The sequence below is a fragment of the Electrophorus electricus genome, chromosome 3, assembly GCF_013358815.1.
Source record: "Electrophorus electricus isolate fEleEle1 chromosome 3, fEleEle1.pri, whole genome shotgun sequence".
NCBI lineage: Eukaryota > Metazoa > Chordata > Actinopteri > Gymnotiformes > Gymnotidae > Electrophorus > Electrophorus electricus.
This window is the reverse complement of record NC_049537.1, coordinates 17,412,688-17,426,770: the sequence shown is the minus strand read 5'-3', so window position 1 is coordinate 17,426,770 and position 14,083 is coordinate 17,412,688. Positions and strand designations below refer to the sequence as shown.

The following is a 14,083-nucleotide window of genomic DNA, read 5'->3' as shown; positions in this document are numbered from 1 at the left end:
TGCGCTGTCATATTGACCTACACAGTAAGCCCCCGATTTACAGTACACTAGAAAGCTTTTACTTTACTTATGTCCACAGGACATAAAACGTGCCAGTCTGTTAAATTTCTGTACCTTTATTACCGATCTCAAACTTAAAATATCTTACTAAAGATTATAGCAGCATATATTGTTCTGACTCGCCTACAGCTGGCACTAGCAGTGAGTGGAAGTTCACAAACATTTGGCAGGACACGTGCAATTGGGACATGAGTTATATTCCTCTATCTCCGTTTCCCAACTTAAAGCTGCGTGAGGTAAGCAATCAAAAACGCTAGAATATATTTACATCCTAATAGCGGTCACTAAAATGTTGCGCTGAGAGAAAAATGTGACTGTCAACTACTAAGAATTTAAACACGGTTTACAGCAGCTGTTACTTTCCCCACGTAATGGAAATGCAAACAAAAATTGTTTTGTTTATACTGATAATACATTTACAATGTATATTATATAAATCCACAGTAGTCTACATATAAATTCCAATATTTTGTTAAAATGTTTGTTAATATGAAGTTGCCTATTCTTCATCAAATATAGATTATCCACATTTAGGCTACCAATCCATAGAAAGAATTGTTGTAGATGCAGTACAAAAATAAAAAATTAAGTTTAGAATTATTATATGTACTTAAAAAATGAATTACAGGAACAAGACTAAAGCGACATCTAGCGGCAAAAAACGAATATAATACTAAATCACAGAAGGTCCTGTGCAAATGTGTACTAAAAAATTGAAAAATAAAATCAATTTTATTTTATAAAAGTGTATATATTTTATAATAATAAAGGTTTTTATTAGTATATTTTTTAAATATACTAAATTTCAAGACATATGGTAGGCAAATTAATGGAAATCTATCAACCTAGCATCCCTTACAGAAAACTATTATTTCCAACCAGGAAACTTTAAACTGAATTCTAGAAGACTTGTATACTTTGGTTTTTGATAACTAGAATAATCACAGACTGAATTTTGCATAACAAGTCACAAATTATCAAGAACATACATTTTGTGACATTGTAGAGCAATGATGTGGCCATTTGTTACTTAATTGTCAGCATTCTTCTTCTTCTTCTTCTTCTTCTTCTTCTTCTTCTTCTTCTTCTTCTTCTTCTTCTTCTTCTTCTTCCCACTTCTACTAACAATAATAATCTTATGTGAACATGTGTGATTGAGTGAAGTAACTTATGCATAGTAATACATCCATATACTTACTCACACTCCTATTTTTCACATTGCTTCTAATTTGACAACATTGTGGGTAAAACTATTCCATTTATGCTTGCTCTCATTACTACTGTTACAAGATAGAAGCACCCAATCGATCCCATATGGACAGTAGTAATTTGTCCACCCATTCTTTCATTTTTATTTATCTCTCCTTTATCACATAGAACCCAACTTATTTCACAATTTTTACACAGAAAAAAACTGCTTTCACAAAAACAAAAATCTGATGTAATGGTTCAACTGCTATCCAAAGCACTTAACTGCATTAAATACTAAGTAATAGCACAGTAGTTTACTAGTTAGTATGTTGGCCTCTCAGTTTCCATGCTCTCCTTGTGTGGGTTTCCTCCCAGACAGGAGTGAATTAAAATATTCCCAGAGACCCCTGATTTACAACTACAGTCCAAAGACATGGTTATATCAATTGGGTGGTAGTGTGACTGTGTGTGAATGACTGTATGTTTGCATGTCCAGAGACAGATGGTACTCTGTCCTGGGCATTATGCTCTCTCCCTTTCCCTGTGCCCAATGCAGTCACCCAGGGGGCTGTGGTTTACAACTGTGTTGATTGTCTGTTTTTTCTCACTGGTGTGTGTTGTGTTGGATGTTAAAAAAACAATGCAGTAAATGTGGTAACTCCACAAATAGGAATGTTACATAAATGCAGTAACTCCATGCAACATTACTTAAATAATATAACAATTATCAACTGTTAATTTGTTAATGTGTCATGTTTTATTTAAGTGCAGCTAGCTAATGTTGTGAGTTCTAGTAATATAATATAATAGACTTGTATCTTATATACAGGCTATGAGTATACACACATAAACTATAAAACTTTTTTTGTGTGTCTTTCAGAAAGGCAGGAAGGACACTCACTGTCATATCATGTTATCTGCATACTTTAAATGAAAACAAAAGTGCAACATTGAAATTGATGTTAACTGAGTCCATGTGAAATAACGCCCATCTCTCCATAAAATTGTTTTCAGATAAAATTAGGCACTTGCTATGGCCTGTTGATCCACAGCTTATTAATTGCAGTTATGGAGAAGAAGAAGAAGAAGAAGAAGAAGAAGAAGAAGAAGAAGAAGAAGAAGAAGAAGAAGAAGAAGAAGAAGAAGAAGAAATCATCCACATCTAGGGCCAATTTCAGAATTATAATACATGTTTCTAAGATATGATTTGATAAGTAAAATTACGTATATGGTTAGTCTATGGTCACTCCCTGTTAGCATCATATAGTCGCAATAGCCGCAATATTTCTCTGAAGGTGGGTCACGCAAAGCATTACTGATAAAATTATCTGTTTGCTTAATTATGTAAAGTCTGTCAATCAAAGAGCTCAAGTCATACCCATAGTTATTGGTTCCAGAACAGCCGGTTAAAATTTCAGTGATCGAAGTCAGTCAACTCTGTGTAGACTGAATTTAACTGAAGCGCGTACACGGTTAACGTCAACATCGGTTGAGCGCTGATAATAGGATTCAACATGGATGCCAACGGTAAAAACTGTAGACCTTCTTTTAGCAATGTATCTAATTTGAAATTAACGTTACGTATGCAAACTATTATACTTGAAAAGGTAACACCAACAACGTTACCAGAGGAACGACAGTTGAAGTTCCAAAAGATATGACTGAGTCAGTATACGAGTTCATAAAACTGCATAAATGTATAATCTAAAGCCTAGTCATTCACCATACATCGTTTAGGATTTTTTATTTATTTATTTTTTTGATCGAACTGGTCGTTCGATCTGCTTGACAGATATGAATTTAATAAATTTACGAAGACCTATATTATTTCAGATTTCTGTTAGGAATCAGTATCAGTAATCAGAAATTAGTATTCCATGACACCCACTTGTCTTTTGAGCTGCATACAGGGAAATAACTTGGTGACCACGTTTCTTTAAAGCACCCACCAAACATATCAACAATCATGGCATCTAATTTGTAATAGTACTGGAGGTCTACTAATTTACTGAGAGAAGGCACAAATGTCTATACTCCCCATTTTATTTCATCAATGCCTGTAAACAAATGTTTCCCATAGCCAAAACGAAAGACTAGGGCCCCAATTCCGCAAAGTATGGCAGTGTTAAGTTCACCCTAAATAAGAGAGAGCAAGTGTTCGATGTGATGCTTACTCGACCATTTAATGATAATCTTTGTTATCATCACGCTTTTGGGGAAAAAAGGTCTCCATGCATCATAATATTGACTTATTACATGAGTGCAACAGACCTTTATTATACAAAAGTTATTATTACACCTCAGCAAAGACTTTACAACACAGAGAAAATCCTGTTTATTTTTTATATAAAACAACTAATTACCATAAATACTGGGTGATGAGTAATAACGATATATCATTAGGATCAGCATCAAATGCAATATCTCTCCCCCAAGAGGTAAATTCAAATGCAAACACTAAAATTGTAAACTACATTTTACATTTTAAGAAGCCTCCCGCACTCCAAATGTTACCAACCTCAACTGGTTTATGAATGATCACTGTATGAAATAACAAAGGCTACTGCTGTTTAAATAAATAAATAAATAGATGGCTTTTTGGGTTAACCAATGAGCAAGTATGCATTCCCTGTTCCCCAATACCTCTGGTCTCCTCTTTCACTGTTTGGCCTGATAGGGAAATAAATGCCTAAGGTTAGAACCCGCTTCTCTGGTTCAGAGTAAATTGTGCGTTTGCTCATGCTAAAGCTAACAAGAATTATGCAACTCAATCTTTAAGATGCTCTACTAAACATGACAACCATCCTAACTTCTAAAATACTTCAAATTCCATATCTATGTTTACAGAAAAAACACACCTTTAAAAAAGTATAACTATTATATACACCACCCCCCCCCCCCCCACATACCTACACAAAATTGCCTTCTAATAAAATATGGCATTATGCTGCCTTCCTCCTTCAAGACAGTTATGACATGAAATTGCAATCAATAATCAGCATAATTAGGGCATAAGTACTATTTTTGAAAACACGTTAGCATCATAAAACAAAAAATATATATATTGAATTGTTCCCTTCATTGTATTTCTATAAACTGTTACAATTCTATAATAATGAATATTATAACCCTAGTACAGTATTCAAGTGTGAGAATGCTTGTAAGGCATCATTAAACAGAACAACCCATGTTAACAGTACAATAATATGTCTGACCTCAGTTTAACCTAGAGAGTGCATTACATAAAAACATCCAACTTAGTCATTGTACTGCACAAGTCATGCAGGTATTCTTTAAACACTTTAGTAATGAACAGTTTGCACAAATGTCAACTACCCCCCCCCCCCCCCCCAAAAAAAAAGAATGAAAAGAAATGCTCAGCTATCTGATGCGATTTGACACCCAAGGTACACATTAGTTACACCTCATACAGTAAGGGAGTATGGTTGATGGTAAGACTCTCTCACTATCCCACTGTGCATCTAATATAGATGCTACAACAGGAGGGGTCGGAGAGAATACTTTTCCTCAAATAGGGAAAAAGGCTGAAAGAAACACACTGTCACAGAGAAGGAGGCCGTATGCTGGTGTGGAAAGGCATGGAAAGACACAAAGCAAAGCAAATAAATACATTAAAAAGATCCCTAATGAAACAGAAAAAGGAATGCAGAAACATGGAAAAGTCATTTTTCTGTAACTGCTGCAGCCATTGGTGTCCGTATGGTGCCTCTTGCTGTAAGAGTTAGTTCTTCAATCTCAGCATTCAGACGCCTAATAACCCACTCCATAGCTTCACGACCCTGCAGTCATGCATAAAGACAGACAGATAGTAAGTATAGTTTGTAAAATAAATGATGGAAGTCATCATTTTATATAACTCAATTGGTCAATTGTGGGATAAGCACACACATTTAGCTCTTGGTTAGTGAGTACCTAATGTCAGCACAGAGCAGTCGCTCTGTGGTGAGATTTCATTTGGTCATTTCAGGTGAGAAAAACACCAACATCTATAATTTCCCCTATAATTTCTATAACTTTTCTTGGGTAAGCACAATTGTTATGGACTTAACATAAAGCCCAACAAAGAGCAGGGGCTGCATTGCAGAGTTCCCACCTTTCCTGCATTGGTTGAGATGCTGCTTGCCATTAGTCCTTCTAGGTAGCTACTCAAACTAACTCCCTTCACAGAGATGATTGCCTCCTGGGTCAGCACAGTCCTGTGACATATAATGGAACACAATCAGTAATGTTCAAAGCAGATCATGAAATGGAATTATGATGCAAAACATAATCAGTAAAAGTATGACATACAGACATAGCAAAGCACAACCCCTTACAATACTCACCACTGTATACTTCATGAAAAAGTGGGTTGGTGATCTTGTCTCTTTTTTTTTTTTTTTTTTTTTTTTTTTTTTTAACAAGTCGCTTTACCAGCCAGATGCCACTGGGCATCACATCAGCGCTCTCAGTAAATAATGAAAATGATCAAACTCACGCAAATGATAGGTTTACCCTTCAGGCCCCTAGAGCTTTTACAGATCTTTGAAAATATGCTTTTAGTTGCAGTGAATTGGCAAGCTAGAACACATTACTGGATACTCCAAAGTGTGAAAATCTCTTAACCATTTCAGACTTTTCTTTTCAACCACCCCCAGTTAGTCTCCAATTATTTGCTGATTTTAGTTAATAATAACAATATGAAATGTTTTGTGAAAATGCCTTCCAAAACTCCAAATCAAGCATCTTGTAAAATCATAAACTCATATTTTGACTGACATTTAATTTTCCATTTGGAACCGCCAATATGTCCATAAATCTTTCTGAAAAAATAAAATGTTAACCTAGAGCCATGGCAAATTATGCCTACCCTGCATTATGAGGCTACAACAGACAAAAGGGATGTGTTAGTTAAATAATTAACTTGGAATATTGGGCACTGGTATGTCAATGTTACAATTAAAGTTTGTACTGCAGTGGTCAGTCACTGGTTCTTTGACATAAAAAGCATATTTGTTAGTACTAAATCCAGGTCTGGAGCATAGACTTACATTGCTAAAGCAGAGAAATATCAAAACAATGCTAAAATATGTCTTCAGTAAGTCAATTTGAAAAGCTTAAAATGTCCTGGAAGACAACAGGCAAATTGGAGGGCTTACTTTTCTGGGTCATCAGGATGTGGTCTGTATATAAGTCTTTCATCCACAGATACCATGTTAGTAAATGTTATCTGTGAACATACAATACAAAATCATGTTTAACATGGATATATGGATTGGGTGGGAGTGTCATGGTTTAAAATATTCATGGTATAATCTAGACTAAAAACAACTGGTTAATACTCCTAATAAACTCCATAACAAACCCATCATTTCCACTAGTGGTCAACCAAATAATTGTCAATTTGAGATAAGCATCGAGGTTTTTTTTTTTTCTTTTTTAATTACCTTTTTTACATCTTTGATTACCTGCTACATTTATTTAGTTGACATTTTTAATTTAAAATAAGTACAGTGAAGACAGTGCAAATCTACTTAAACAGAGACAATGCAGACAATAAATGTGTTATATAAATCTTCATTTAAAGTTCAGCAATTTATAAATATATAAAAATATATATAAATATCAAGCAATATGTAGTGTTCACCATTTATATTTGGTTTAGAAACATTAGTGTGTCCAAACCTTGACCTGTGCTGCATGCTTTTTTCCCCCCCTTTTTCCTTGTAGCTAGATTTTTTTTCCTGATAGGTATGAAAAATGTGGCTCTTACATTTGCAGACTGGAGTTCTAAGGTTTTCTCTTTGGGATCCACAAGTGAGTGCTCTTGAACATATGTACATGTTCTTGCATTACCAATTATCTGTGAAATGAAATCACAAACTGAAATCATCATGTTAACAGTAACCACATAAAGAAGAAAAAAATCCATATTAAAAACAAATGAAAGGTTGATTTAAATTGAGAAGATCAAAACAGAGCAATGTTTACAGATTTAATGATTTCAAAGATGCATGGCTAAACATTTGTGTATGTTTGTGGTGCACAAAATGACTAAACCTCAAACATGAGACTGTCGGAATGTGAACATGACAGAAGGCCTTTAGGTAACCCTCTGGCACGAAGAGTGTCAGTATCATGTATACAAGAGCAGAGAACATAGTTGCAGTCAATTAATACCAGAAACTAGATGCCAACTAGGTGCCAAATGGGTGAACGGGACAGCATGTTTTTATTGCTTGGTACCACTAAAAATAAATAATTTTAAAAGCTTCAAAACATACAGTACAACATTCAAGTCATTCCCCCAACTCAGTATCTTCAGTTTGTAAATGTAATAACACACACGAGATTGGGTGCGTCACCCAGCCAAAGTAATTTTTGATTTGAACTAAAACAAGCTTCGTCTAAATTATATCTACTTGGTGAACATCCTTAAATCAAAAGGGCAATTATCTCAGGGATTCTCTTTATTTTCCTTACATATAAAATGTATAAAAATTACAAAGTAGTAATACAAAAGGTTACAAAGTAGTAATAATAAACTTCTAATGAACAATATAAGCAAATATGCCCTCTAACTTAGTCAGGCATGGATGTTGCTTGTCAGCTAGCAGATGGCAAAGTGTTATAAAACTGCATGAAGGAATGACAAGAAGAAAATTAACTTACATAAACTTATAATAAATTATAATGAGTTAACACCTTTGAAGATGTTGTTAGAAGAATGTTTTGTAAGACTAGTTTCAAAAGTTCTCAACCATGACAAAAACTTGGCCGCCTGCAAAATCTGATCAAGCTGACTGATGCACAGAAGATGGAACATCAAATCTTGACACAGGATAAAGACTAGTCTAGTAATTACTGAATATAGTTAAATATTAGTGTCACTGAGCTCTTGTAATGCTAGCCTATAAACAGAACCCTCTCAGTCATGCACTCTGTATATATGTAATCAAGTGTATAACTTGTCAGCAAAGAGAAAAGACAGCAAAAAAAGAGGAAAAGGGAGCTCTTACTGATCTGACAATAGAAGGAAGGCCCCATTCAGTGCTAAGCAGGCGTTTGCTGTGGAGGCGACCTTGCTGGTCCACGGTGCGGTTTAGCACGTCGACACCAAAAACACTGGGATTCATGGGGTTTGGGTACTTCTGCATGGCTGCTTTGGTCACAGTTTCCCATGGGTGACTATGAAGAAAAAGAAAGTTGTCACTTTTTTTGGGAAATGCAAAGGCTATGAAGACATGGTGAATTTCATGTAATTTTGAAATCCTCAATAATTGTGGGCTTGTAAAAGTCAGTTTCACAGTACTACTGCAGATGAACATACCGACCACAGCACAGGATGGAATGTGGCAGTGGCTATGTAAAACAGCTTCACATGGCACCATGGCACTCAAATTCTCAAAAGCTCACAAGTATTGAAAGACTTGATATGGTTCTGGCATAACGTGTATAGCTCAGCCATCTCCAGCCACAGGCTTTAGGAAATATCTAAGGTTTCTATTTTATCCATCTTACAGCTTACTCATTTTTGACACGTGTTTGAAACACAAATGTGATGAGTTTAATTCCCGTAATTCACTAACATAATAGTTTTAACTGTATTGAAACATTATTGTCTGAAGGCTTTTTCTGGGTTAGTTCAATTGTCTAACAAAAGTCTGCTAAAACCAAAGCAGTCTCATCTATATTGTGCTCTTCAAAGGTTGCGCTGCCATTTCCTACATTATCATTTTTATGGATGCAGAATTCTCAAGCACGTGGCGCGTGACGCAATCGGGAGAGTTCACTAGGTAGGGGAAAGGTTACACTTACTCACAAGATAGTTAGGCAATAGGCAAGTACTGAAACTATATCTCCATTACCGTGTACAGTGGACACGCGGGTCGAGTCTAGAGTTCAACTCCAACAATTTCTAACCATTCGTACCAGCTAGCTAACTATAACGCGACAGAATATAACTGTGTCGACGCAAGGCATAAATTAGTTTAGCTAGCTAGCCAGCTAAATTAGGTTCACTGGCTATTATTAATTATATATATATATAGAAGGTTGAGAGGAAAATGCTGAATAAGCTAAAGCTGAATGCTGAATAAGCTAATCGTTGACCTTCAACCTTGGAAAAAAGAACATGTCAGCTTTACTGAGAAATTCACTTACAAGTCACTTAACATACAAGCCTAGATAGATAATTATTTGCGATAAACGACACGAATCCCAAATAACATCTTTAGCTTCCGGTTTTAATTTATCTAAGCAGCTAACCTATCTTACCAATACACCAGCGTTTACGTCGCCGGTTTTTAGGTAATGAGCTAATTAAAGGATGTTTAATGAGGTCAATTCAGGTTTTACACAGATTTCAATTATTACCATAGGCAGCACCTCTAACTTAGCCAGCTAGCTAATACATTAGATCGCTTAAAATAGCGCTACGTTTTGGCCTGCTAACCACATATTGAAACGAGTTTGACGACCATGGAGCACCCGATCATGATGGAATGACCAATACATTAATGTCAGAACTTAGCACTTATGTATCTTATTGGATTTTATCAATTTCTCTTCTTGTGTGCTAACTAGCTAACTGTTTAGCAACGTATTCTAGCTAACCTGATAGCTAACCGCTAGCTATGCTATTTAGGTTAGGTATTTTAGCAACCAAGGTCGAAAAGTTGTTCTTAGGTTCCATAGTCAGTTGCTATTGCTAGCTAGCTAGATAGTTAGCTAAGTGTCTCCCTAGTTATATGCGTAGCTATTAGCTATTTATTTATATTTTTGAAAGGAATAAAACTTCCTTCTTAAAGTATCCCAGACAAGACAATGATTGTTAAGTTATACTAACGTTCTGGCTGGCCGCCTGCCTATAAGCTACATTTGACTGACTTAGCTTGCCAGTGAGCTTAGCTTAGTCCCTAGCATTCTAACACGCTGCATTACTGTGTCACGCAACATACGGTATTGAGGAGGAAAACGTATCACATTGAACACTCACTTAAAAACGTGCTCAGATGTCCAGATCTTCATGGTTTACTTATAAATGAAGACTTGACCGGCAAGTGCTCCTCTTCTCACACCAGAGTCGCAGCTTCCTGTCGTGAACGCGAATCAGTCAAGAATGTTATATGAAAAAAAAGTGCTCCGCCCATAATGTTTGATTTACATCAGAGTAGGTATTTCACTGGCTCATCAGAAGAAAGTGCTTTAAGATACCCAAGAGCCGTTAAGTGCGGGGAAATATTTTTTTAAGTTTGACGGTTTCGAGGTAAGGAATATGTTTTTATTGCTAACAAATAAATTGTATCCAAAATATAGTTGTGTTACGTGATGGGTTATTGTGTTGTGTTGTGTTATTTATGATGGGTTATTCTTCCTGTTTTTCCATGCTAATCACTGGCCATCTACCGTACATGTATTGTTCATGTGTTCATCTTTTCAGATCTAACCTACAATTTCAGTTTTATTTGCATGCTGCTGTAGAGTTGATACCAACACTGGACTACACCTGCTCATCGGCGACAAAGCAGCTAAGAAAATGTTCTGGTCTTGCCTGTAGATGAGCTGATGCTGCCATATCTGAAACAGCCCACCCACCCTAGACCAAGAGGACTGACTGAGGCTCTACACCGAAGTGGCTAATTGGACTAAAAATAACATCATAAAGCATGGACTGGTTATTAGCTGGGCTGCTTAATGGAGGATCTTGAGTCTTGGTCTTCCTAATGGTTTTTCCTTAATGCCATACTTGCAACTGTCACTCATTAGGGATGTTGACCCATACATTTGCAAAGCTGCTTTGTGATAACGTGTGTTGTAAAAAACACTATATATGTTTGACTTTCACTTTCACTGTTTTTCAGTCAGGTCAGGCTAGCATCAGAGCATCACAGCTCTAAAGGACAATGACTCTGCCACTAAAGGTTTAGGTGCTGGGCAGAATCAGAGCCAGTTTATGAGGAGCCTGTCCACTTGCTGTTTCTCCTGTTATATCAAAAACTGACTGAGAGAGTCGTCAATGAATAGAGCTAAACAGCTAAAAGCAGCAAAAAATTTAATAGTTTCATCACTTAGCAAGGATCTTCCTTTAATTTTGGAAAGTAGAAGTATGTATTGTTCTAAAAAAATAGCAAAGAAAATGTACCTTTATATTTCCTTTTATCTACAGCAAAGGAGGTTAGGGCAGTAGTATGCTAGCCTTTCTGCTACTCCAGTACCTACTCACCAGTCAATCAGCACTCAGTTGCAGAAATGCTAGTGTACTACTGCCCACAACTGGAATACAATAAGGAAAAAAAAAATCTTAAGTGTTTTTAAGTTTTGCAAATTATTTTTTTCTGTAATTTCTTGTAAAGCGCTGTCCTTAAATTAACATTGTAAATTGGATTTATTGTCTTTAACATTAAGGTTATTTGTCTTCCCTGTCTCTTTGTATAAGCAATTGTTTAATGTTTAACATCTTAAATGGTGTTCAGGTAGAATATAGATGTTCATGTTGGAAGAAAGCAATACCTGTTGATATATATAACTTTACATTTACTTTTTAGTTTGTCCCCATGCCTACTAACAGGGATTGAGACACATGCATGTCCACATAAAAAGTTTTGATTTCAAAGTTATGTTGGCATTAAACCTACATGTTAATTAATTTTTGGTTTACAGCAAGTTTGTTCAGTATTTTTAAGCCTCTAATATTTTCTTGTGTAAATATTATATCTTGCACTTAACAAACTGTTGTTGCAAATTCTAATATGTTCTTTGTAGGCTTGTAGGAAATGTCCTTTCACATTACACAATTCAGTGCTTTCCCCAGCAAGAAATGCTTTCTTGCAATACATACAACATTGGCAGGACATGCAGGTAAAAGTCTTGTTTTTAATAAACATCTTCTGTTCACTATTTACTGCATTGTTTCATGCCTTTTGTTTGTGTCTATTTATGTTTTGGTTCATACCTACAGGTGTTTGTTTTATTATAGGGGATTGGAAGATTTTTGCAAGTTGGATAAATTGGTAATATTTTATGCAATTGCATTTTATTAATATTTAAAATTAAAATATCTTACAGACAATATTATACATTGCTGCATGCTACTATGTTGGGCTGTTGGACAATATCACTGCCCTTTCTGTAAAAGAACTGTTATAAGGCAGTTGGATTTGGAAAGGCATTTAGTGATTTGTCCCATTTCTGCTGTGCCAAAACAACCACTTGCTGCACCCTCTCCACTCACTACATCCTCTTCACTGCACCACCACTCGCTACACCCTCACAAAAGCACTGCCACTCACATGCATGAATATGTTTGCTTGTAAATGAGATAGTGTAAGGTATCACCTTTTGATTATATGAACACTTTATATGTGAGCTGTCACAAAGAATGAAGGGAATATTTACAGTGGGTTTATATTGTGGATATGTTCTCGAACAATGCCAGTAGTTCCTGAATTGCAATACATGAAATTGCCAGTAATGAGAGTATAATGCAGTAAGGAGAGAGACCAGCTTTTTCCCTTCTTTCATTAAATGCACATTGGGAAGAGAGCTTGTGTAAGCGAACATCCTGCTTCCACATTTGCCTTTTAAGGTGGGAATACTGTTCCAAAGTTGTTCTAAGTTCACTTATTTGTTCAAAATAATTCAATATAAGTATTTGATGTTGGAGTATGTTTGTCGAGAATGTTGGTGTTTATAGAGTATTTTGTCCTTTGTACAGAAGCTAGCCAACCTAATAGTTATAGTAACTATATGTATATGTATATGTATAGTAGCTATATGTAACTATAGTTACATCATTGCCATTTTGGTAAAGAGCATTTGATGCCCAGCAAAGCAATTAACAGTAATGAAAAACTTTTAATTTATATTGTTGGATGTTGTAGGATTAGTTTGTGTTGGATTTAGATTATTTTGTTATGTATGGTGTACATTTGTAATTGTTTAATGTTTTAAAATTCCATTTCCATTGGGAAGAGAGCTTGTGTCTGCAATCCTCCTGCTCACACATCTTCCTTTGTAGGGCATTTACATTTGGAGGCATCACTGGGATGAGTTGATATGAAGTTGGCTCCCCATAAGGTGGAAAGTTCTCATCAACCATTGCTCTAAAACATAGCAGGTGACACAGAATGCAGTAGGACTGTTAAAGCGGAGGTGACATTTTGTTTCCAGAAGAGTTTGCATCCCGAGGTGAGCAAGGCATCCACCAGGGGGCATCTTAATCAATGGCAACAAAAAAAACAACCAGTAATTAGTACTGTTGTCTACTTGTAGAGAAATCTTGTAGATAAGATTTAAACCAGGAAATGTTTGATCTATATCGTCAAATGCTGCATTCAAATCAAGCAATATTAGCAAAGAGACATAACTCTGGTCAGAAGCCAACAAGAGGTCATTAACTACTTTAATTAGTGTTGTCTCTGTACTATGGTTAGGCCTCAACCCTGACTGAAAGGCTTCATGTATCTGGTTCTGAATATATTAACTTAGCTGCCGAGCTTCAGCTTTTTCTAGGATCTTTGAAATAAATGGAATGTTTGAGATTGGCCTGTAGTTTGACAGATGACATGGGTGGAGGTTAGATTTTTTGATAAGTGTTGTGATTACTGATTAGAGCTCATTTTGGCCTTGGACACTATCAAAGTGAATATTGAAATCACCAACAATAGTGGCTCTTTCTACTAGGGTGACTAGATTAGAGAGAAAATCTGCAAATTAATTAATAAATTCTGAGTAGGGTTCTAGTGGCCTGTAGATGCCAATTAGTGGAAGAGGCTGGGTGGGCTTCTTATAGCTAGAAGGACACGAGTCCTTTAAAGCTATGTACTGATTT

General features: G+C 35.8%; 1 protein-coding gene across 1 annotated transcript; it reads right to left on the bottom strand.

Annotated features, from left to right (window-relative positions):
* Window positions 1–3,495: 3,495 nt before the first annotated feature.
* On the bottom strand, window positions 3,496–10,369 carry prelid3b (PRELI domain containing 3). The gene is made up of 6 exons (XM_027010777.2): window positions 10,250–10,369; window positions 8,271–8,439; window positions 7,025–7,114; window positions 6,411–6,481; window positions 5,366–5,468; window positions 3,496–5,051 (listed from the first exon to the last, which is right to left on the bottom strand). Exons 1-6 carry the CDS (start codon window positions 10,279–10,281, stop codon window positions 4,935–4,937), a joined length of 582 nt encoding a protein of 193 aa, XP_026866578.1. The 5' UTR covers window positions 10,282–10,369; the 3' UTR covers window positions 3,496–4,934.
* Window positions 10,370–14,083: the final 3,714 nt, after the last annotated feature.

Coding starts and splice junctions, on each gene's coding strand:
- prelid3b (XM_027010777.2), bottom strand. CDS start 10,281: ATGAAGATCTGGACATCTGAGCACGTTTTTAA. Junction 5,469..6,410: donor CATCCTGATGACCCAGAAAA/GTAAGCCCTCCA, acceptor TATATGTCACAG/GACTGTGCTGACCCAGGAGG. Junction 5,052..5,365: donor TCTCAACCAATGCAGGAAAG/GTGGGAACTCTG, acceptor GCATGACTGCAG/GGTCGTGAAGCTATGGAGTG.